At 27.8% G+C, this 26,332-nt stretch overlaps 2 protein-coding genes and 1 long non-coding RNA gene across 3 annotated transcripts; 1 reads left to right on the top strand and 2 right to left on the bottom strand.

Moving 5' to 3' along the window:
- Nucleotides 1-1,165: 1,165 nt before the first annotated feature.
- Nucleotides 1,166-6,010, bottom strand: LOC124428232. Its single transcript, XM_046972102.1, has 6 exons — nt 5,638-6,010; nt 3,202-3,310; nt 2,675-2,865; nt 2,481-2,549; nt 1,728-1,834; nt 1,166-1,434 (listed from the first exon to the last, which is right to left on the bottom strand). The coding sequence occupies exons 1-6, from the start codon at nt 5,707-5,709 to the stop codon at nt 1,263-1,265; spliced, it is 720 nt and encodes a 239-aa protein (XP_046828058.1). The 5' UTR covers nt 5,710-6,010; the 3' UTR covers nt 1,166-1,262.
- Nucleotides 6,011-6,499: 489 nt separating this feature from the next.
- On the bottom strand, nt 6,500-7,337 carry LOC124428230. Its single transcript, XR_006943113.1, has 3 exons — nt 7,225-7,337; nt 6,687-6,825; nt 6,500-6,555 (listed from the first exon to the last, which is right to left on the bottom strand). It is a non-coding gene; the product is annotated as an uncharacterized LOC124428230 (long non-coding RNA).
- An 8,139-nt stretch (nt 7,338-15,476) lies between these two features.
- On the top strand, nt 15,477-25,430 carry LOC124428222. The gene is made up of 6 exons (XM_046972080.1): nt 15,477-15,528; nt 18,681-19,220; nt 21,133-21,406; nt 21,625-21,726; nt 22,896-23,781; nt 24,919-25,430. The coding sequence occupies exons 2-5, from the start codon at nt 18,681-18,683 to the stop codon at nt 23,756-23,758; spliced, it is 1,779 nt and encodes a 592-aa protein (XP_046828036.1). The 5' UTR covers nt 15,477-15,528; the 3' UTR covers nt 23,759-23,781; nt 24,919-25,430.
- The last annotated feature ends 902 nt before the right edge of the window (nt 25,431-26,332 follow it).

Here is a 26,332-nt window from a genome sequence, read left to right as displayed (position 1 = left end):
GTACTACTCGAACAACACTTTTACATGTTATATCTTTCATTCTCACATTTTCACAAAAGTCCACGTCAAGTTCAACTCATTTTCATTTTCCTTTTTCCTCTTCTTTTTCTTCTTCTATTTTTTTTCTCTTTTTTTATTTTTCTCTTTTTTTCTTTTTTTTTTTTTTTTTTTTTTTTTTTTATCCATAGAGGAGAGAAATTTTCAGCGAGAGGAAGAAATAAAAAAAAGAAAAAAAGAGAAAAAGAAAAAAGGAAACAAGACAAGACCGACGGATATTTCAACGCGTATTTGAACGGTGAAAAATGAAAAGGATATTTCAACAAAGGTAGAGTTTTATTCGCGTCGATGGAGACAAAGTAGTGGGAAGAAATGGGGGGAAAAAAAAAAAAAAAGAAATGATTAATGGAAATGAACGAAACGAAAAGGACAGGGGAAGAATTTAGTTGATTTTCGAGAAGGGTAGAGTTATGAGTATTTTTATAAAATTTTTCGATATATATATATATATATGTATATAACTAAAAGAGAGAGAGAGAGAGAGAGAGAGAGAGAAGGAAAAAAAGGGAAAGAGAAAACGAAGATAGAAATACATTAGTAGAAAAAAATATTTGGAGACAAATATAAGCGTGTTTTATTGTATGCATTTATTTATTTTAGATTAGAAGTCTTCCTTTATACGAAATCACATAACATGAATATGCAGATTATTCGTTATTTGTTATTTTTTTATATTTGCGCTTTATTTTATTTTTTTTTTTTTTTTTTCTTATGTCGAATGTACAAATACAGTTCTCAAAACGATATCATCACGTAACAAAGTCTTCAAGCATATTTTTCATTTTTCATTTCTTACGTAAGAAACATATATTTAAATATATTGTAATTAAATATGTATATATATATATATATAATATATAAAATATATATATATATATATTTATTTTAAATATTATATATTATAATAAATAATAAATATATATATATTTTATATATATATATGTATATATATATATATATATATAATAGAATTTACAATATATCATTTAAAACTAAGAAAGGTATTCGGGTTTAGAATATTCGATATTTAATAAAAAAAAAAAAAAAAAAAAAAAAAAAAAAAAAAGGAAAAAAAAGAGATAAAATGAATACTCTTTTCGTGTTTTTGATACTTGTCTATCGAATTGATTGCAATTTTGAAGAGAAAAGGAAGAAAAAAGGCAAATAGAACGATAGTAAAGCAATGAATATTTCTTCTGATATGATTAAGATTGGGCGTATTTGACGGAGCAACAGCAGCTCGAAGGGAAGCGAAATAATTCCGTTGTTAAAAGTTCTTTATCGACTGCGAGAAGCTGACGATAAATGTATTTTTGTTCACAACTTGACACATAACCCTTTATTTGTTCAACAAATTGACATGGTGCAGAGTTTACCCTGAAAAACAAATATATTTATATGTCTATTATATTATAAATACATACGTATGCGCGTATATAAGATGTCTCATACATTAGATTCTTTTGAAGAAGGAAGATTTGTCAAGAAAAAAAAAAAAAAAAAGAAAGAAAAAAAGAAACAAAAAAATAAAAAAAAAAAAAAGAGAAGAACAAAATGAAAAAGTCTTCCTGTTCTTCCTTTCCAAGATAAATATTATTTAGCGAACTATTGGTTTTATAGATTTTCTATAGATACAAATTGATATGATAAAAGTATAAATATTGACTTACAAACAAGTTTCAATGCGTATGCCCTGTGAGAAATAATCTTCCATTTGTGCTACGAATAGCCACTCTCCCTTAACAGTTTGTGCCGTTTTAGGATAAATCACTCTTTCCTGTAGATCACAATTGAATCGATCAAAATTAATCTTTTCATTAACACTTTAAAAGAATGTACTTTCTATAAAGGAGATCTATTAATTGAGAAGATATTCTATCGTTGATTTTAATACGAAATTTTTTTTCATTCAAAATAAAATTAGATAAGATAATGATAGAGGTAAGTTTAAATGAATTAATGATTCTTAATATTAGAAGTATTGTATATTTTAGAAATATAATTTGAAAATATATTTATTTAAATGTTTTGAATGTTAACAATGACAATTGTCGTTTGATTTTATAGAAATTATTTAAAACTTATTGAAGATATCTTTTGTAATATTTAAAAGATTTTTCAATGTATATTTTCGTAATAATAGTAAAGTTTAAAATGAAAAATTATAATTATAATTTTTTTTTTTAAAGTTTAAGAATGTTATCACATTAACATAATGATTGATGCAAAATTAGTTTGGCAATTAATGTGTTAATAATAAGTGCGAGAACAAATAATTTATTTAACGATAAATCAATAAATAAACGGATTTATGTGATTAACGGATCAAAAAAAAGAAAAAAAAAAAAAAAAAAGAAAAAAACAGAAGAGAAAAAAGAATAAAAAAAATTCAATGATTTTTTAAGAGAAAATTTTTTACTTACAAGAGATAGACACATCGGCGATTCGTCCTTCGCGTCTATTCTTTCTGATAAGTCTAATTGATCTGGTATCTAGATGACGAGTAATCGATCAAAAGATTCATTAAAATCGAAAGAAAATAAGAGAATGAAGAAACGTTCATTGTTTTTTTATTTATTTATTTTTTTTTTTATTATTTTTTCCATTAGTTACTTACGTAATCATTAATAGCGAACTTCATTAAGTTCTTATTATTTTCTAATTTATTTTTCACGAATTCATTAGGATAATAAGGAGTTTCCTCGCAATAGGTTTTATTCTTGCATATGTATGGATTTTCGAAATTTCGCATCTGAGATTTACCACCTTCATTAGGGAAGAATATTTGGTCGTCTACATTAACCTTTCCTATTAAAATCAAAATATCGTTTGATAAATTGACATCACTTTATTATTTAATAATAAGAAAAAAATAAGAAATTTATTTATTATCATTATGAATAATATAAGAGTTTAAAAATAAGAAAAACAATTTTCTTAGTTTTTATTTTTCAAACAGTGAGTATTATCATTTTCGGACAATAATATAAAATTTATAATTGAAGATCGACGATGTAAAAATGATAATTCTGCAAACGATATGATCATACATTTGCGATATCGTTATATTGATTAGAAAAATAAAAGAAATTAAACATACAATTGTAAAAGTATTATTATCTTATTATCTTTGATGTAACTTACGTTGTATATTATGCATATATTGTTTGTACCAGGGAGGATATGAAGGTCGATCAATGTCATATCTCTCATTAAATTTTGCTTGTGAATCGCTATTTGTCTCAACTGCAATCTGCAATTCCAGAACAATTCGTTAGAAATGCTAATTACGACCTTTCCTTTTGATTAAAGAGTACGAGAAAAGAGCGAGAGAGAGGGAGGGAGGGAGAGAGAGAGAGAGAGAGAGAGAGAGAGAGAAAAGGGTAAACGAAAAGATATTCGTGATTATCGTGAAATCGTAGTAATGCAGCTGGCATATAAAGAACGTATTTGACGTAGAAAAAATAATGATTGTAGAATGAAAAATTTGAATGATTCCTTTGAACCAGTTTATTGAAATTCGCGATTAAAAGAAATGAAGAAGCCTTTAATTTTTATTTTATTTTATTTTATTTTATTTTATTTCATTTTATTTATTTATTTTTTTTTCTTTCCTTTAAAAACACAATCAAAAGAAATAATTGCGATTTCGATCAATGAATATTATTAATTGTTATTTAAATTTATTGTAAAAAACAATTTAACCGTTCTTTATTAATCTGAAGAAAATAATCTCAATTTTTATTAATGAATTTTATTAATTATTATTTAAATTTATTTTAAGTCATTATTATTAGTCATCGATGTTATTTTGCTTTCCTGAATTGATACCTGTAATTGACACCATCGAATATTCTTTTATCATTACATTTTAATTTATTATTTATAAATTATATTCAATTAATAGTATAATAATTGTATCATATCTTTTATATATAAAAAATAATCGAATTATGTTCATTTAAATGTACGACCATATGAAAGTAAAATTATTTCTCTCTCTCTCTCTCTCTCTCTCTCTCTCTCTCTCTCTCTCTCTCTCTCTCTCTCTTGAAGAAGAAGAAGAAGAAAATGAAGAATAAAAAATTGAGAAAATAATGAGAAAAGTAATCAAAATTTATCCTAATAAAACTTTTATTATTATTATGAATAAAAGTTTTTTATAAAATCTCTGACAGATAAGCCTTTAATAAAATCGTTGCCGATATAAAGATGATTGTCTAATCGAAATAAATTAACAACCAATTATACTCTATAATATAAAATAATTAATTTTATCCTAATAAATATTATTTAAGTTCGTTCATTTAATCTTTTTTTTCTCTTTTTTTTTTTTTTTTTTTTTTTTTTTATAAAAATATCGTAATATAAATAAAATTATATTAATAGAAAATAATAATCCGATTTATTGAACCATTTCCAACGAGCAACTACATATTACTTTTTTCTTTTCTTTTTTCAAAGAAAAAAATAAGATTAAAATATAAAAAAAAAATTAAAAAAAATAAAGAAAAGAAGAAAAAAGAAAGAAAAAAAAAGGAAAAGAAAAGATGAAACGAATAAACAAGAAGTTAATCTCGTATTTCCTTCCTTAATAAGATCGTCGATAATTCTCTCGTCAGTTCTTATTTAAAGATATTCAAACTCGACAACTTATTTCCTTTCCTTTATTTTTCCGTATTTCTCTTCTCCACGATAAAATTCTTTGATTTCATTATCTACGAGAATCGATAATTTTTAATAACCGATAAAGATAAATATTGTATAAGCTATTAAATCAAGGCTTTTGATATTGAAGATAAACTATTGAAGTACGGGCCATTCTTTTATATTCTTTAATATTCTTCAAGCACGAGATGTATTAAGATAAACAAAAGAAATTTAAATTCATATACGTAATGTTTAAAATCAACGATTAGAAATCTATGATTAGAAAACACGGAGTATACATATGTATGTATATATGCACACTAGATAGATAATATATTTATAGATAAATATATATATATATATATATATATATATATATATATATATAATACGATATGATTAAGAAGATAAGAGAAAGAGGAATTCAATTAAATTCGGATGAGTCAATAATATTTCTTTTCAACTTGATTTGCTTCGTTAGTACCGATGAAGAGATTTAAACAATCTGATAATAATGATTTAATTACTTTGACGATAAGCTTAGAGACAATGAAGATGAAAATTTTTAAATAAATGTTTAACAATACAGATCGATTAATCTTTTTTATCTTATAGCTTCAATTATTAATCGATAAGATTAGTGAAAGTATTCTTTGATCTTACGTGCAAATAAAAATTATTAATATACTATAGATTTAATATAAGGAAATTATAATGTTAGCTGTCTTGAAGAAAAAAAAAAAAAGAAAAAAGAAAAAGAAAAAAATTAACGTTCATTAATGATCATAGTGAAAGAATAAAAGAAAAGAAAAAAGAAGAAGAAGAAGATGAAGAAAAAGAAGAAAAGAACATTTCTACAAAAAAAAAAAAAGAAAAAACAATAAGATGATAATTCATACGTATGATAATATCTTGCTGAAGCAAACGTACCCAGAGTAGAAGAATAGCCTTGACCACGATCTTGAAAAGGTGATAATCAACACCAAGATGACTCTTCGCCATTTTGATGCTCGATTTATTTCTTACTCTTCTTATATCTTCCTTCTTCCTTTTTATCTTTCTCTTTCTCTCTCTCTCTCTTTTTCTCTCTTTGAATCTCCTTGAAAAGATCCTCAAAGGAAGATAAAGACATATAAGAGAGAACGTTCAAATGGTTGAGGAAGGTCGAAGTCACGTGATAACAATATATTATTTTTCCTTTTTCCTATTCGCTTTTCAATGATGTAAAGAAAAAAGAAAAAAGGAAAAAGAAACAAAAAAAATTCATCTATATACACCTTCTTTTTTCTTCTCGTCTTTTTCTTCTTTTTCTTTTTCTTCGTCTTCTTCGTCGTCTTCGTCGTCCTCTTCTTCTTTTGTTCTTTTCCTTCGTTCTTTTTTCTTTTCTTTCTTCTATTCTATAAATGAAAAATAGTAAAACTTGTCATAGACATATGTAATAAAATAATAATTTTTTGTCTGTCACTCTGTACCTCTATTTTCGTAGAGATATAAACTTTGTCTATGCTTGTCCTTTCGAATCCGTTCTTTCGTTCTATCTGCTGTCAGCGCCGTTACTGATCGACTCGGCTTTCTTCGTTAGCTTTTCAAGCGACGATAGACGATATTGCTAGCCCCCGACCTTGGTTTGGATATGTTAAACCGCAAAGACCAAGATACGGTTATGATTTGTTCAAAAACTTGACGCTTCAAATTATATTTTCATATTATTCATGGAAATTGTTAAACTTACATATAAAAGAAATTTATATATTATTTCCTTTTCCTTTTTTCCTTTTTTAAACGTTAAATTATTTCGTTTAAATTCTCATCCTCTTGTTCCTTTCCTTTCTGAACCACGAAACACCCCTATTAATTTATAATTATTATTTCTATTTGTCTCCTTTTTTGTTTCTTCTTCTTTTTCTTCTTCTTCTCATTAAATTGCCAAATAAATTTATCAATGGATCAAAGATCGTATAAGGCGATATAATACTTACCTACTTACGACGAGTTTTATTCGATCGATCATTCTTCAAATTCGTTGTCGATGTTCTCAATTCAATCAATATGTTATCGATCAACTTCCAAAATTCGTAAGTCCTCTTTCTTTTTTTTTTTGTAGTTTTATTGATTTACCTAATTTTCAGAAAATCTCGACTAGTCGTCAACCGCATATATATATATATATATATATATATATACACATATACATATAAATACTTATATATGTATATTTTGAGAATTATTCGCTTCGTAAACACGTTTTACGCTTCACAGAAGGTCAAAACTGTCGCTTCAAATTTGACTTACAGATTGCATATATATATATATTTCGGTGTATCTTATATTAATTCTCTTCTACGATCAATACTTATGATATATAATGCATAAGTAAACGAGTTACTATATATTAAACGATATATTAAAACGTGTTATGTGTTAGAAGACTATTTAATAATTACGTATGTATGTTTCTACGTGTATTTTGTAATTGAGACGGATCGATTAATTAGAATAAACTGGTTTTACTGATACCTGAAAGATGTGATTTATGTAAAATAAAGGATGATGAAACTCTCACATGGACCGTTCTCACTCTTGTCTGTTGGAGACTGTTGGACGAACTACCTGTGCGAATCGTGTTCAGTACGATCTATGATAGTTTTTGTTTCTTGCGACATCTGTGTAAAATGTTTGTATATATCAGTGTCTCTATTACGTTTCTCTATGTTATCTGCCATTGGAAGCGTCAACTAAACGCTACAATACATTCTGATCGACTATTGTCATAAGCCCGTTACAATGTTGAATTAACTTTGATTAATATCTTTTGATTCGATCGAACATATAATAAATTTCTTTATGCGTATGTATGTATGTGTGTGTGTGTCTGTGTTGTTTTTTTTTCTTTTAACATCACTCTCTTTTCGAAGGTAAGTTTGATCGTAAGTAAAAATAATAAACCTCATAGTCCTTGAGATCTTTCAAATAGAGATTATGTAACTCGAATTTGTAATGTTTCTCTCTCTCTCTCTCTCTCTCTCTCTCTCTCATTTTATCTTTATATATTATCAGAAATTTACGGAATATATTTCGATGATCTTTGGAATGTTAATAATGATAACGATAATTTATATAAAAATAAAAATGATTAGACAGTATTTATGTTGATGAGAATTCAAAGATGATTTAATGTTACTGTATAAATTATTAGACAGGTGTTAATCACACGCACACAAAGGGAGAAAGAGAGAGAGAGAGAGGGAGAGAGAGAAAGAGAGAGAGAGAAAGAGTGAAAACAAAGACGTATCAAGAAAACAATAATTGTTATCGATTCAGCATCATTGCAATTGTGATGTAGGTAAATAATAATTGACTTGGACTTCCCATGCAATTTTCTGTATATAATAGCGATCGTCGACCGAAGAATATCAATAGCCATCTTATAGAATTTATTTTATAATGATATATATGTTAAAGTGAAAATATAATAATATTGGTCCTTAGTCGAATCACGAAATTTTCATTACGATAAAATTTAACGTTCGATAAAATTTATTGGAATGTTAAATGAAATAAATCAAAAGAAGCGTAAGAAAACAGCATCATTTTTTTTCTTTCGATATGTTAGACAGCGAGGATAATTCATTTATTTTTCATAATGAAAACTTTTAACCGTTTGGATTAAATTTATGGAAATGTGTTTTGAATTCCGCTTAGTAACGGTCTCCTCCAAGATTAAAAGGCAAGAAATACTCAGAACGTATAGTATATATAAAACAAAAATAACTTTAGTTGCGGATTACGTCACGACACGATGAGAGTACGATTTAATTAATGCACAACGATTTTATGCTATTTAACGGAAAAATCTAATAGGCATACATACGTATGTATGAAATTATGTTTTTCTTTTATAGACGTGACAAGATTTTTCCTATGATTCATAGGTGTATCTATATCTATATATTTTTATATTCGATGTCATTGACTCTTACAGAAGTTTTTTCTTTTTTTTTTTTTATAGATTTTTGAAGAACTTCATAATAATAATAATAATAATAATAATAGTAATAATAATAATAATAATAATGACAATAAAAGAAGTTAAATTATATTGAGACACAGTACTAAATATATACAAGACAATAAGCACACAACAGACCGGATATAACATACATCCACAATACAAATAAAATCAGATACTTAATAGACATCGCAATCATTAATGAATTAAATATAAAACATAAAAAGGATAAAAAAAATAAAAACACAAATATGCACCACTAGTGACAGTTTTGAAGGATATCTGGAAGCAATAAAATATAAAAATAATATCTTTGATCATATCCACAACAGGTATTGCTCCGAAATCATTGATACAAAATATAAAATATATATATATATATATCTTATTATATATATAGATCTTATTTTGTATCAACATACAAAATATAATATCCAAAATTGTGCGGAAATTATTTGGCCTATCCTTCATAACAACAACAACAACAACAACAACAATAATAATAATAAAAAAAAAAATAATAATAATAATAATAAGAAAAAAATTGAATTCATAATATATATTCGATAATCAAAAAAGGATACTACAATAAACATATCATCAAAGATCGTAACATTCCAACATATAAATGCAGGATGTGTAAATGGCAGATAGGAAACAATAGACTACATAACAGGAGGATGTAATATACTAACTAATAAAGAATATGTCAGGAAACATGACAATGTGGTTAAAAATATGTATCTCAAGAATTGGCCGTAAAATGTAAACTAATAAACGTATGAACATCAACTTAGAATTATCACAGACAATATAACATCATAACACAAGTCAGATGTCACGTTGATAAATCAACGAAGACTATTTATATCCTAGAAGTTATGCATTCCAAATACATACATACAATAAGTATATAGAAAAAAATAAAAAAAAAAAAAAAAAAACAAGAGAAAAAATAAAGAAGTATAATTAATAAAAATAATTAAACGAATTATGACAAAGTAGAAATTAATCACAATCATTATTTTATTTATCGAAATTATATCAAAATATTTCAATCATAAAATAAACACTAAAAGCACTTGATCTCTCTCAAACTATATACATACTTTTACAGAAAACAGTCATACCGGATACACTTGCCCACTCACTCAAAAATTTCTCAAATATATGTATATATATATATATATATATATATATATATATATATATATATATATATACATATATTCATAAACAGAAGATTCTAAATAAAGACTATCCTTGGAATCAGCCTGCAAGATGTTCTAGAAGATCAGAATTAATCTGCGAAAACAAGAAATAATAATAATATTAATAATAATAATAATAATAATAATAATAATAATAATAATAATAATAATAATAATAATAATAATAATAATAATAATAATAATAATAGTAACAACAACAAGAAACTTCATAAAATATCTTAAAACATTGAGCGTAAACACATATACATATAGATATATATATACAAACATTTATAAAGCAATAATATTAAAAACAGCTGTAATAATAATAAAAAGACGTATGAACTGATCGTAACACGTCAAATGGTTATACTTTCAAACAATTGTAAGGTCAAAAAAACAAAAATAATAATAATAATAATAATAATAATAAATTAAAGAGAATCTTTAAAAATATTTTAATTAAATGAATCGATGAATAATTACGAAATAAAAATTCGATTGGACAATTAATTAAAAACGATTATAATTATACATACATATGTCTAATGAGTAAAAATTTCAAAAGGAAAGAAACGAAGGAAGACAATGTTTAATAAATTCTTTTAATAAATTAAATTTAATAAATATTTAATTTTAGTAATGAATGTTGATTGTATCATATTCGTTATCATTTTCCGGAAACTCTTGACAACCACTTTTAACTTCCCCTGTCGTAGTCTGGATTAGTTTGTGGTTTGAAAGTGTCGGCTAATAGTCAACCGAAGTGCCGGTCAATACCGCGAACATTAATCATAAAAAAAAAAAATATATATATATATATATATATATATATATAAAAGAACTGATAAAGGAGACGAAATTAACAAAATTGTCGAGAATTTTATAACTATTTATGATAACAAATTTGACCGCTTGATGAATCCATTAGCCATTCGTGATGTTGGAGACTTTGGAGGATTGGAGGGTTGCGATGAGAGAGAATAAGGGGATGAGGGGTAGCTCGTTAGTATTTTTATTTTTATGAATAACGATACACGTAACTGTACACGTACCACTCTCTGAATTGAATGGATATCACTTAATGGATTAATTTCCTCAAATGACGTTTAGCGTGTCGATTAAAATGGAGGTATACATGGAAAATCTGTAAAATGAGATACTCTATGAATTTCCTTTCGAGATTATTTTTAACGTTACTCTTTTGATCTTGATTAAATTAATAATGAACGATGAACGAATACAAATGAAATAAATAAATATTTTTCTTCTATCGTTCTATGTTATGGAATTCGATGTTTCGAAATAACGATTAAAATTTTTCTTAAAATTCGTTCGAGGAATATATATGCATAGTAACGAAAAGTGCATCGTCCATAGTTTATTTGCGAACGAGCTACAAGAAATAAACGGAGATTTAAGGTAAGAGAAAGTTCAATAAACTTGAATAGTTTGTACGCAATGCACGGATGGAAAGGAGGATTAGACATTTGGCGTGATGTAAATAAAGAAAAAGAGGAAGATCATATCTCAAATTCCTTAAAATTGAAATGATAAAGTTGTGTCATTTGATAGAGATCAAAATTTGTTTTAATGAATATTATTTCGAACATAGAATTATCAAATATAAAATATAAAATAAAAATGAAAATAAATAAATAAATAAATAAATAAATAGATAAATTGAATCTATTATCTGTTTAATTAAGATACTTATTGAAAAAGAAAACAAACAAACAAAAAAAAAAAAAAAATAAAAAGGGAAGAAGAAAAATCGTATTATTCGATTAATAAATGACATATGTATAACTTCTAACTTTAATCAATTATCAAGAGAAAATGAGAGTCTTAAAGGAGCCAATTAAACTTTCGAATTTGTAAACCGACCCTCACCTTTATATCGAAATATAATGAATCTCAACTAATAATATTGGACGATGATATTATACTGCTTGTTAAGGAAAGTCTCGATGATAGTGAGCAAAAGCGATCACAGCATGCGCCAGCTGTCGAGAATATACTGAATTCAGGAGATGTGTTATTCAGTAAGAACTTGCGGATAACAAAGTTCTCAGAGATATCCTACCTTGCGTCAGATTACTGTCATGCAATTGGAATTGCCGACTTGAAACGAATTCCAGTTGAAATTTAATCATAGAAACGATCGTTCCATTACGAGAAAATGATTTCATATATTAACGTATATAACTTCAAATAAAAATTTGAAAAATATCTCCAACGTGAAATACAAAATTATATACTTATGTCGATTAAATTTATAAAATATTTGCCTGACCAAAGAAAAGAAAGTAAATGAAAGTAAGTGAAAAAGTAAATGACATAAAAGAAAGAGATAGAAAGAGAGAAGTAGACAAGTATTTTCAAAAGTTTTAAGGCAAGAGAATTCTTTTAGAAGAAAAGAATAGTTTTATAATATCATAGTAGTGTATACTTTTATTACCAGTCATCATTTATGGTAGAAAAAAGGTGAAGAAAGGAAAAGAAAATAAAAGAAATTAAATAAGAAATGATCTAGGTCCAAACAAGAAATTATCTATATAAAAGGATTAAATAAATAAAAGTTTTCAGGCTATAATTAGATATTCGTTATATTATATTTTATATTTTTCAATAAAAAGTTACGAAATGTATGATATTAAAAATTCCTTCTAATATATTTAAAATATTATCTCGCGAAGGAAAATATTATTTTCTTATTATTAATTAAATATCAATCATTTGTCGTTATCGTTAGACGTCGCAAATTTGCAAGTCTAATGTCAAATTTGAAAGTTCATTCCCGTTGAAAGTATCGACGGGGGACGGAGGGGAGCGGGTGGGGGGGGGGAAATAAATAACGTGATTTCCTATTTGTCGATTGCACGTTATATAATAATAACTAATGACAATAATGTAGAAAAAAGCGAGCGAAGGATGGATATGGTAAAATAAAATTGGTCGATTCGATAATGAGACGAAGAGACAGCAGACACTTTCGTAACTGGCAGGAAGTGGAATGAACAAAAAATATGAAGTATCTTTTGATTTCTGGGAGTGAGCGTCACAATCTAATGCACAACGCCAACTATAATCATCCTGTTACTTCGTAGAACAATGTTGATGCGCTTACCTTTTGTATTATATCTCAAGCAAGTACTAGGATACTTAAGTTTACTTCGTAAACAGGCACATCATAACGACGAGCAAAGGAAAAACGTAGAAGAACGAACGAGTCCGACGATTCGCCTACTTTCTACTTGTTGAAAGGATGAATGACGTGGTACGGTCAAATAATCGGGCAATCAAATTGTTTGCAGTATTTCTTTTTTTTTTTTTTAACTATTATTATTCATTCGTATTTGCACAATTACAATACATTTTAATATTTAATACGGTTTAATATATAATCGAATGTACCTGTAAAACAATTTAATCTTTTTTACATTTATGTATATAATAAAATGATTACGATGATCTAATGTTTATTGTTTATTGTTTTTTTTTCTTTTGTTTTTTTTTTTGTGTGTGTGTGTTTTTTTTTGTTTTACATTATTTCAATACCTGCATTTTTCTTAGAATAATTTCACAAAGTGTAAGTCTTCGTTAATTAATTTTTTATTAAATCTTTTTATTATGCTTTTTATTTAATTTTCGTAAAACCTATCGTGTACGATGATACAATAATATTTCTCGTTATTTAAGCAATAATATTTATTTAAGCTCATAAGTATATTTTTTATTTAAAAATTTCTAAAGAAAAAAAAAAATAAATAAAAAGAAAAAAAAAACATAAACCACGTATATTAGAATTTTAACGAGAATTCTTTATTCATTACAATTAAATATTCATGAAGGCGAACGTTACGTTAAGCTTATTGTATATGTATATAAAATTATATATTGTATATAAAATTTTCCAACGACGTAATAAAACTAATATTAATGAAATAAAAAAAAAAAAACAAAAAACAAAAGAAAAATTCGTCGTTCTAATAATTTTCATCAAGTAGAAATAAGACGTTAGAATTAAGAGAAATGAGTCAGAATTAAGAAACAGTGAATCTTTCGCAAATTGTAGTAAGAATAATCGTAAAAAAAAAAAAGAGGAAAAAAATGAGAGGTAAGTAATTATGAACGTTTCAACAGAATAGAAATTAACTTCGAGGGTAGTAAACTCTCTCTCTCTCTCTCTCTCTCTCTCTCTCTCTCTCTCTCTTATGATGCTTTTCAATCTTCTTAGAGATCACAATGTATACGTAACAGGGTGAACTTTTGTTGTAATTACAGTTGCCAATATTGTTCTTAATTATTATTATTACAATTTCGATGAATATATATATCTAATAAATAAAGAAATAAATAAATAAATATATGTATATTAAACATTTTTGTTAATTTAATATATATATATATATATAATTTATCATTATCACATAATCTATTACAAAATAATAACAACAGTAATAATAATAATAATAATAATAATAATAATAATAATAATAATAATAATAATAATAATAATAATTATTATTATTATTATTATTATTATTATTATTATTATAATGAATCATTTTGATGGAAATATGAAAGTAATTGATTATGTTAAACGCGTAGATTATCTTTGCCATGTAAAGAAAATAAAAGAAAGATGCAACGATAATTACGTTTCACTACTTTCATTAGCGTGTCTAGATTTGTATATTTCGATGAAAAAAGGGTCCGGCCATATATGATTTCCTATTTCCAATGCAGCCGAGAAAATGCACGTAATGCGATTGCGAAAATACATTTCATTTGAGATTACATATAAAGCACGAACGAAATGAAATAATGTGTATCGTAGTATGTGTATCGTAGTATGTGTATCGAAAAATCGAATGCGACATTTTCTCCTTTATTATCTTAAAAAAAAAGTAAAAAAAAAAAAAAAAGAAAAAAAAAAGAAGAAGAGCAAATCAAAAGCAAACTAAAAAGAATTAAATCAAATAAATCAAATGAAAACTCAAAAATCAATAACAACAGATAGTTTCCAATAATTAATAATAATTTTCATTTTTCGATTGTTACTTATTGATTGAGACATTGCTATTAATCGACGAATAAAACGTTTTCTTTCGTAGATTAAATTAAAAGAGAAATTTCGTCGAGTCATGTCGTACGTTCTTCTCTACGGCTCGTTAACCCTTATGAAAAAGGAAAAGACTAAAAAAGAAAAATCCAAAGAAATGTCGAGATGATTCTTGGTGATATTTTTCAATGACACTCGATTTATCCGCGTATATATGTATTGTTGCCGAAGAAAAAAAGAAAGAAGGAAGAAGAAGGGGATTCGAATGAAATTTGAAAATTCTTATAAAAAAAAAAAAAAAGAAAAAAGAAATTTAATAAAATTAAAAAGAAAAATAAAGAAAAAATAAAAAAAAAAGAAAAGAAACAGATAACGAGAGGAAAAAGAGATCCTGACACTCTCCCGCGATTGGTTTAAAGGTGGGAGTCGGTATAAAATGAGGAAATACTCGATGGCGCCAGCCAGTGAGTTCAGTGAGAGTGCCGCGATCATTTTGCCGATCTACCGTGAAAGTCACGATCACATAGTAGAAGGTATATCTAAATCTACCTGTGTAAAAACATAGAATGATTTCGTTCTTTACATTCATGGGAAGTGTGAAGTGCCCTATACGAGTATCGAAAAAGGAATTGTCATCCGAATGATTTCTTAATGATATATTCTTTTTCTTTTTATTAAATTAAGCAATTATTTTCTTCTATTCTATCTCTCTCTCTCTCTCTCTCTCGCTCTCTCTCTCTCCCTCTTTCTCTCTCTCTCTTTCTCTCTCTCTCTCTCTTTCTCTTCGCAGACATCAAAACTTTCTTGACTTTGCTTGATAAAACATATAGACTCACTTGAATACGTGCCGTTCTGTGAAAGTTAAACAAACATACTTAACAAGGAGTTTCATAGTCGACAATGGAGAAAATATCGTTCTGTGTTAGATTACGTTTGTGATTGAAATTATTTTCTTGAAATTATCGTCGTTCCACTAATCCGATTTAATTAAACACTTTTTTCTTTTTATATTTCACGTTAATCGTATATAAGTAATTAAGAACACTTTTCGATCGTTTTACATAGTTTTTTCGACGAGTTAATTGACGAAAGAAAAAAGGAAACTGAAAAAAAGAAAAGAGAGAAAGAGAAAGAGAGAAAGAGAGAGAGAGAGAGAGAGAGAGAGAGAGAGAGAGAATAAGAGAAGGTAAATGAAAATAATTCTCAAATAAAGTACGAGAGAGTTCCGATGTATCTAGGTCATGCCGTCTACTCCATTGTACAAGATCAAGGACACAATCCCCGATCACTTTCGCTTTGAGAGTAAGACCGGCCTTTGATTCCGGACTCAATATGGTGTTGCTCGGAATGGTTTCCTTCTCGAATGCTTCGAAGGAGATCGCTCTTAACACCTTTTTCTTCTTTCTTTAAAACGGTTAATACCGACAGCTTTCAATCATTTCCGCTACTATTTTCATCAATGAAAGATTTTTAATATCTTTCCTTTTTTAATTTTCAATTGCATTACAAATGTGCCTTTCACTACTCGTAAAATATCAAATATTATCAGGGACTGATCGTTTTACTTTCTAAAAACTTCGAGAAAGGAATATCAATTAAATATTATTTCTTTCTTGATCGATCGACTAACTTATTTCTTGAAAAATGATCGATAATTGCACAGAGAAATTTTAATTATTAAATATATAATTGTATCGTATTTTATGAGGGAGAAAGAAAGAAAGAAAGAAAGAAAGAAAGAAAGAAAGAAAGTTCGTTTCATTCTTCTTATTTATTTGAAAAGATAATTCATTCATTCGTACTCGATTATATCTGAGAATTGTTTTACGAGGTCAAACGATAAAACGATTGATCCGATTTTCTCCATTTTTTTTTTCGCTCGATAAGACACACAACATATAAAGGTCCTGCATGAAAAGATGAAATATCATAGTTCATTGTATGGCATTGGCATGGGCGTTTCATAACGCGTGCTATCCTCGCGCATCTTCGCGTGACTTTCACCGAAGAGTCGCTCCACTTGCTATGTACGCACGCAGCTACGCGACTTAACGCTTCGGCGCATCTCAAATTCGAGAAAATTGTCAGACACGAATCTTATTCTCCACTTACGATTTCGCGAAAATTATTTTTAAAATAAGAAAGCGTTCCCTTTGTCGGAAAATTAAAATAGTATTTTTGTCTTGTGATATATCTTTTACGTCCTAAATCTATTTTTAAAACTTTCTAAATCTTATTTATTACATATTTTTTTTTTTTTTGTTCTTTTTAATAAAATTTAAATCAATATACCGAGATAATTTCTGAAAGAAGATCTGATAAATTTTATATAATAATAAAAAAAAAAAAAAAGAAAGAAAAAAAACCAAAGAAAAATGTACGAACTTGCAAAATTACAACAATTTCATAGTATATTAAATTTCGTAAAGACAAATTATATGTTAACATTATTTTTTAACATTATTCTATAATTAATAATTAATATATCAATAATGTATTAATCGTGTGATAATATCATTATTATTATTTACATGGGTGTGATATTCTTTTTTAATGATTTCTAAAAATTGAAACAAGCATAATCAACAAGTCGTAACAATTTAATGAATATCTCTGTGTCAATTTCGAAAGCTAAACAATTTTTCGTTTATTCGTCTTAAAGTACTTTAAAATAATCGTACGAATTATGACAGAAATTATGCAACAAGCTAATACTAATTATCCGTATTAGTGATATAATACAATTTTATTAAATTATAGTATCAATCTAATGAGAATTAAATATACCTATTTCTCTTTGAATACATTATGATCATTTTAATAAATAATACATAATATGTTAGTAAAGTTTATTCTGTTTTTGTTCGGTATATTTTATTCATACGATATTATTCTTTATTTTTTTGACGTTTCTAAACCAATGACGCGTAAAATTGTCTTATAAAGCCAATTACTTTATATTCTAATCATTTCTTTTTCATTTCTCCTTAGTGAATTTTTATTATCATCATATTAACGCTCTACAATGTTTGCTTACTGTTGTTACGTTGACCTTTTTTTTTTTTTATATTACTATGTTTTATCTATGAATGATAGACTTCCATCGTATATTTATTGCTCATTTGAATTATAGTATTTGAAAACATTAGAATGACATACTAAGAGTAAGAATAATTGTATAACAGTAATTAGAATAATCATTCAATTGTCGATAAAAAGTTTCGTTTAGAATGAAATTTCTAAAAATAAATTATTTATCAATATATAAAAATCATCGACAATTTGTTTCTAAATTCTCTTAATTAATTTGATCTTTTTTTAAAATTTCTAATAAAATTGTTTTGTTGATTAAATAAAATAAAATACTATTATTATATTTGGCTATCGATCTTATAAAAACAAATTGATGTCTGTTGAAAATATAAATGCTGCAAAAAAAAAAGAAAATATAAAAAGAAAAAAAAAATATAATAAGAAGAAAATAAAATAGGAATAAAATAAAATGGGATAAAATAAAATGGGATAAAATTTGTGAGATATATATTTAACTTATATAAGATATAATTTACGAATAAAATAAAAACAAATTAGAATGTTATCTAAACAATAATAAACAATAAACTTTATCAATCTAAAATAAATCATTAAGATAAGAAAGTGTCTAGATATCGTCGAAATATTTCAGATGTTGCTGTTAATCTTGTTAACATCCTGCTCGATAGTTCCAATTCTATCTGAAAATACGTTGAATCAGAATGATCTTAAGGAACGAGCATCGGCACAATTGCAGCGTTTAGCGCCATATCGAAGATCAATCGATCGAGCTGGATCGGATCCTCCGAGTTTGGAGAAGTCGATCGATCGAATGAAAATTATCGAGGAATTGAAAAAACAGGAAGAACAGAGGATAGCCATGCAAATACTTGAGATGATCGAGAAATCTGAAGAATTTCAAAAAGCTATGGGAAGTATGAAGAGGATCGATGATAATAAATTAACGATCGATCTAGAAACGGATCCAAAGTATAATGAATTTCTACAAGAACAGGATAGAACCAAACGATCGGGTTCAGGTAGTTTTATTACCGGATCTAGTAGCATCATTTCGGGAATAGCTAGTGGAATAATTGGTGGCCTCACTAGTGCATCAGGAGCAGCTTCGAGAGGTTCTTCAGGAAGTAGTGGTCAACCTGCTCATGTTGTTTACGGACCACCTGTTCAACCGGTAATATTCCACAAAAATATTTCATATACTATATATTAAGTATTAATATAATATTGTATATATTGTAAAGTTCTATAATATATGTATATAACACATAACATATATTATATATTATATTTCTCTCTCTCTCTCTCTCTCTCTCTCTCTCTCTCTCTCTCTCTCTCTCTCGTATAAGTAATGCTGTAGCTTTCATATTATATAATTGTTTGGTAGACACAGCAAAATTTAAGTTATAGAGGATTAATATATTATTACTATTATATTATTGTGATATTAATTATATATTATTTAATATTAATATACTCTATATTACTTTTATATATAGTATATTTTGTATATAGTATATAAAATATAAATATAATATATATATATATTATTTGATATACATATATTATTGTTCATGGCTGTCGATTGAATCATTGATCGAGATTATGTAACGATTACTTTTACAATTTTTATGAAAATATTTCAATGTTCTTCATATTGCATCATTCGAAGTCAACGTCCCGTGAAAAGTGAGTTTTAAGCATAATTTTACGGAGAAAGGTGATCATAATAATGATAATATAATATGTAACAAATGTTAAAATATCGAACGTTAATATCTTAAATGATCGATTAGTTTTGATAATGAAATTTTTCGATGATTGATCTAAAAATGAAAAAACGGAGAAATTATATACGAACGTTTTTGATCAAAGATCTAAACCGAGGAAAAGTGATTTAGGTCATTGAGATTCTCGATTAAGGAGGGAAATTCAATGATCTTTTCATCGTTCTTGCGATCGAAATTAACGTGTTTTATCTTTCTTTAGACGACTTTAAAAATAATTTAGAACGAGGATTAATCTCGATCATAGAAAGATTATGAACGGAAACGAATAAAGGAAAGAAAAATAAAAACAAAAAAAACGCACAAAAGAAAAAAGAAGAAGCTTAATTCTATGAATAAGAAAAAAAAACAAAAACAAATGAACAAATAAACAAATATTAAACAGCGCGATTCTATTTCGTCATAAAACAAATAAATTGTTACGACGTAGAGAACACATGTTTTCATCCAATCGGAGACAAGATTAAATATTATACTAAATAACGTTTAAAGATTTTCTAAACATGATTATGAGACTTCAGAAGTAGTTCAGTAGGACGGATTTCAAACTTAGGAGGAAAGTATAATATGCATGAAGTTTCGTAAAACATTTATCAAAAATGAAACGTTCGATTTGGAAAAGGACAAACACGAAAGAGAAAGAAAAAAAAAATAGAAGAAGAAGAAGAAGAAGGAGGAAAAAAAACCCCACGCAAATAAACAAGAAGAATAAAATCACGGCGTAACCTTGTATCATGTTCGAAGGAAATCAATCGTTCGAAAATGAGGTCAATGACGCCGTCGCTTGCTTCCTTCTTTTTTTATTTATTTCTCTTTTTTTCCTCCTTCTTTCTCGATTCCCGTGAAGTATTATAAAGTAAATGACCTATTTATTTGATGTTTATGCGATCCACCGCTTTTGCACATCTTAATGAACAGTGTGATTAGACATATAAGTGACATACCTACTTTCGTTCTTGCATTACAAACGATAAATCAATAAATCGAACGTTAAGAAAGTTATTTCCTTTTTATTCCTCACGTTAATCTGCTTTCACTCGATATATATATATATATATATATATATATATATATATATATATATATATTTAAAGAAAAAGAAAAAGGAAAAAAAAATTTGGAAGAAGGAAGAAAAAAGAAAGAAAATTGAAAATCATTATTCTCCTTCTTTTTTTCCCCTTCTTTTTCTTTATTTTCTTTTTCTTTTTTCTTTTGTTTTTTTTTTGTTTTTTCTTTTTGTTTTTTTTTTTTTTTTGTTTTTCTTTTTCATTCTCGAAATTATTCTTGGATATATTTCAGTACGGCGAAAAGACGTTCGACGTGTGGGATTTCAAGAAAGCAATATTGAATACCGTCATTCAAGCATTGAAAGCCATAAGTGGCGGTGTATTGGCATTAAAAGGTCAATTGATCAAAGGTGGTGGCTTTTTGGTTTCTACGAAGGGCAAAATTATTAGTACGACTGGCGACGCCATTAGTTCGCTCGGTCGGCATATCGCAGCAAGTGCCGTAATACAACCACCAAAACCACATTATGGTCAACCGAGTTATGGTTATGATCATCGACCGATCGGTAAGCAAAAAAAAAAAGAAATTGTTACGATTAAGGGGCTGGGGAGGCGGTAGGGGGGGCGGGGTGGGATGGCAGGGAGCCGGTAAAGAAAAAGAGAGTAATCAATGAATTTGACGAATTCTCCATGTACCTACCTCTTCGTTAATTCTACCAAACGAACTAAAATAAGACATTGACAGATCAAAATATTTTATATTTCTAAATTGTTTAAAAATCAGAACACGACAGCATCTATGACGGACCGCCACCCAACATCGAGGATTATCCTGGACCTGCTAATAATTACGACGAACATTCGAGTTATCCATCGGCATCGGACGGTAGGTCATTCAACTGTCAATAACGAAACAAAACTGTTCCCAAATATTTTCCAACATACATACGTACTTACCAATTTACATGAAACCAATCATATAGGATATTAAAAACAAACAAATTATACAATACTTGCAAAATATGTTTTATATTAGGGTAAATTAAAAGACTTTCTTAATCATGGCACGATTTTCGATATGAAATTATCGTTCAATGAGTGATATTTACAAAAAACGATATATATATGTATATATTATGCACTCTTGTCTCTACTTGTCTCATAATATACAATATATAATATTATATATATTATATGTTTAAGTATATATAATATATATAAATATATTATATGTATTTTATGATAAAAATTCTCCAATTAATGAAACGTTTAATATCTAAAATCTAACGAGTAACTCTATTTTAAAAAGTCAATTTATCTTATATCTACAATACTAATTTATATCTATAATACAAATATCATTCACGCTAAAAGATTCATCATATTCAAGAAGGAGATGTAAGATTACGCGAGGAAAATAATTATCGGGGTAATTAAAGTCATATTAAAATCCCGTTTAATAAGAAATCTCACTGTTCTTGATTATCCTATACGTGGAAAGGAGGAAGAAGATAGAAACGTCATCTCATCGTAATGAAAATCGTTTGTCTTTCTTGAAATATTGCGGTTTAACTTTCTATATCCCTTCTCTACTCCTTGTTCGTTCCTTCTTTCTCTTCATTTTAACATACGAATATATTAAGTTACGTTCTTTTAGATCAATAATCAGTTTGATCCATCCTCTTCGTTTTACATAAATTTTAAACTTTCAACAAGATATCGTTTTCTTCGAAATTCAATATTTTATTTTCCTCTTATTATTCTTATCCAACTTTTGTATAAGTCCCAAAATTATTCGTAATCGCATATTCAAATGGAATAAAAAAAATCGTAGTAATTTCCATCGATAAAACATGAGACTTTATTTTATCAATATGGTCAACAACAAATAACGCACATAACAGAAAGAGAGAGAGAGAGAGAGAGAGAGAGAAAGAGAGAGGGAGACACACACAGACACACAGCTAACGTTGAACTATAACAATAATAACAACAACACAAACAGAATTGATTAGTAACGTTTTAAGACTGGACTGACAGACGTCACGTTTACAGACGAAGATCGCTCAGGACTGCTGTTCATGAAACCGACGAAGACGGAACAAAACGATCAGAATGACAAGGATCAACATCTATCAACTCATCTACCGGAGTTGGATCAACATCATCCTAATCTCCAGGATCTGGAGAATAGTTTCGGTGGGCCACAAAAGGGATCTAACGAACAGAACTTACAAAATCCTGAATATTTCTCGAACGATAACAAGGATGCTTTACAAAGTTATAATATAAATTCGGCCAGCGTATATTCAGGACAATCTCAAGATACATTTAACTCGGGACAAGTGATTTATAATAAAGATCAGATTTATCAATTGGATAAAGAAAAATTGTCTCAGGCATATCAAAACTCATTGGAACCTTTAAAAATGGAACCAAATTTTTTACCAAACTTGCCTAGTCAACAGTTTTCCATTCAACAGAGTTTAGAATATCCAACGATTCATCTTCAACAGATTCGATATTCTTTACCAGAAAAGGATTTACAATTGTCCAATTATAATGATCTCTCATCGTTGCACACGAGTTTACCATTAACCTCGCCACAATTTGATACGTTAAAGATATCGATGTTGGAAAATCAGAAAGGACAGGAATTACCAAAGATACAACCGCAAGATTTCAACTCTTTACCAACGTTTTCAAGTGTCCACATCGATATTGCCACTCAAGAACCTTTAACGTTACCCATATTAAATCCCATTAACGCGCATTACTGGCCAAGTCGAGGTATGTTAGAACCTACAATCAGTATACCAAGTAAGAATCTCATTTGGAGGAGAAGTAATGTACAAAGGAAGAAGTTAGCAGTGAGATCACCGGCAAGTTTTCGTGATAGAAGACCATTTCGAGTTTAAAGACTAATCAGGACGAGACGCAGGTAACTTTACGTGAAAATTCGGTTGACTGTCTCGATTCTGATTCTTACGGAGATTCGGAATATCCTGTATTTTAATTTTTAATTTTCCTTTTTCCTTTTTTCCTCCATCCTCATCTTTTTTGCTAACATGCACTTTCTTCCTCTCTGACAAAAATATCGAAATTCTTCTTCGTTCTTTTTTCATTTATACGTTCGCGTGATCTACGATGTAAATATAGGCGGAACAAAAAGAAAGAAAAAAAGAAAGAAAGAAAAAGAATTCGTTCTTCCTTATTTTTTTATTGTTTTCTTTTTTTTTTTTTTTCTTTCATTTCAAACGTATTCTATTTAAATATCAATGAAAGGAACAACGTGAAGTTTTTCAAAACCAATCATAGACAAGTTCGAAAGCACATAGAAGCAACGTGACCGTTCCGGGCGGAAAGTCTGGAAAGTCGAGTTTACTTTCGTTTTTTGCTACAAGAAGAAAGAGGTGCCGTTGATCGAGTAAGAGTCGACGAACCACTAACGAAGCGAAAGTGTTCACGGGTCTTTGGGTCTTCTTGATGTAGAAGGGCGAAGTGAGGATAGGAGAAAAGGGAGGAGCTTTCTCATAGTATCGATATTCATATGGATATATACTTTCCAAGACAACGACTTCCGTCATGCTGACAAAAGCGTGATATACATCAAACAAAACTACTTACTGTAATCATTATTATTATATCGTATGTGATTGGAAACTCGTACTGCGACATAGTTATTTTGACAAAAATTCTCTATTTAATATCTTAACGATCTAGACTTTTGAAATTTACGATTCGACAAAAACAAAAAAAAAAACAAAAAAACCAGAGCAAAAGGAAAGGAAAAGAAAAAAAAGAATTAAAATGTCGACTTACCTAATAAGACAGGTGAATATCCTTAACTCCTTCCTGGACTAGAACGAACTTGTGACATAATTAATCTCCGTTTGATCTGGACTTTGACAAGGAAAAAAAAAAAAAGAAAAAAAAAAAAAAATAATGTTCAAATGTATCAACTTAATTATTAAGTCATATATATAAAAATCATTACACGTTTCCTGAACGAGAACGAACCCGTTTTATATAATCAAATACTAAATGTTATTAATATTAGACATTATCTGTGTTTCAGTGGTCTATTCGTATTCATTCTATCCGTATCCATACAGAGGTTGGTACAAATCATCGAAGCCTTATGGATTTTAGAAACTTCGAGATGAAAGATTACGTAGTCTCGTATAGAAAGTGGTGCCCTGATAAATGAAGAAATGTACGTGAACGTGCCAAACTCCAATCGACGCTATCCCAGTGTTATTTTCAATTTAACAAAAAGAAATAAGAAAGGAACAAAAAATTATACGCGTATCCAGAGAAGAAACTCTTTTTACATGAGATATTTAACATTGTGATATATATTAACGATCGACAGGATAAAACTATCATTGACAGTTTAAAGCACGAGCACGTGCTTTTTAAATGACCGTCGTATTTCGAACTCGCGAGTGGAGCCATCTGTGAACGAAATCCTCAATTCTTTCGTTCGTTCACCGAACACGGATTTCATTCTCGATCGATACTTGGAACATTTTTTTCAATTATTTATATTTTCAAGTGATACCTACCTACCTATTATGCGCATTTAACGAAAACAAAAAAACAAAAAAAACAAAAAAAAAAAAGAAAACGAAAAAAAAAAAGAAAAAAAATCAAAAGAATCGAGTACGTTGATTAAGTCGTATGGAGAAACCGCTTCGTTTTTTTTTTTTTTTTCTAGTTATAAATTATAGAAACCACATATTTGTTTTTTTTCTTTTTGATTTTTTTTATTTTTCTACCTAACGGTACTAGAATAATTTGTAAAATAAAGTTACACGAGTGAAACTGTAAAAACTCTTGTCAAGAAAATTTACTTGGGCATAATTAAACTCGAAGATTAATTAAGCGAATATAAGTAATGTGGAAAATCGATAAAGAAAAAAAAGGAAAAATTATATTAATTGTATATATATATACATATATATATATAAAAGATATAACGAGTAAGTAGTTAAATGGAAAATCTCAGGTAAGATGGATGGGTGTCGGTCATGCACGAGTAAACGCGGGATCGGTCATCGATTATCCAGCATCCTTCTAAGAGTAAAAGAGAGAGCCAGAAGTTTCTGAGTTCAATGGACGACATTCACGAAATAAATCGTACGGATCAATGTCCTCCGTCGATCTCCTTTCTGTCCCTCGGGGTCGAGAAACCTGCGAATAAAATATAAACCGCAAATCCGTTTACGGATTCGTCTTTGAAATAGAGAAAAAGAAAAAAAAAAAAAAAGAAAGAAAGAATACAAAATTACAAATCGGTTATGTCAGAAAGATTCCTATCTGTAATTCTTTTGTAATAAGATCTTTTGATTCTATGAAAAAGAGAGAAAGAGAGAGAGAGAGAGAGAGAGAGAGAGAGCAAGAAAAAAGAAAAGAAAAGAGAAAAGAAAATTAAATTATTCTTATAAATCATACATGGGATTTCTAGATCGCGTGCAAGCACCGAAGAA

Source organism: Vespa crabro, chromosome 1, assembly GCF_910589235.1.
Source record: "Vespa crabro chromosome 1, iyVesCrab1.2, whole genome shotgun sequence".
In the NCBI taxonomy this organism is placed as follows: domain Eukaryota; kingdom Metazoa; phylum Arthropoda; class Insecta; order Hymenoptera; family Vespidae; genus Vespa; species Vespa crabro.
Note: the sequence above shows the minus strand (reverse complement) of the source record. Positions and strands in the feature narration are given on the sequence as shown.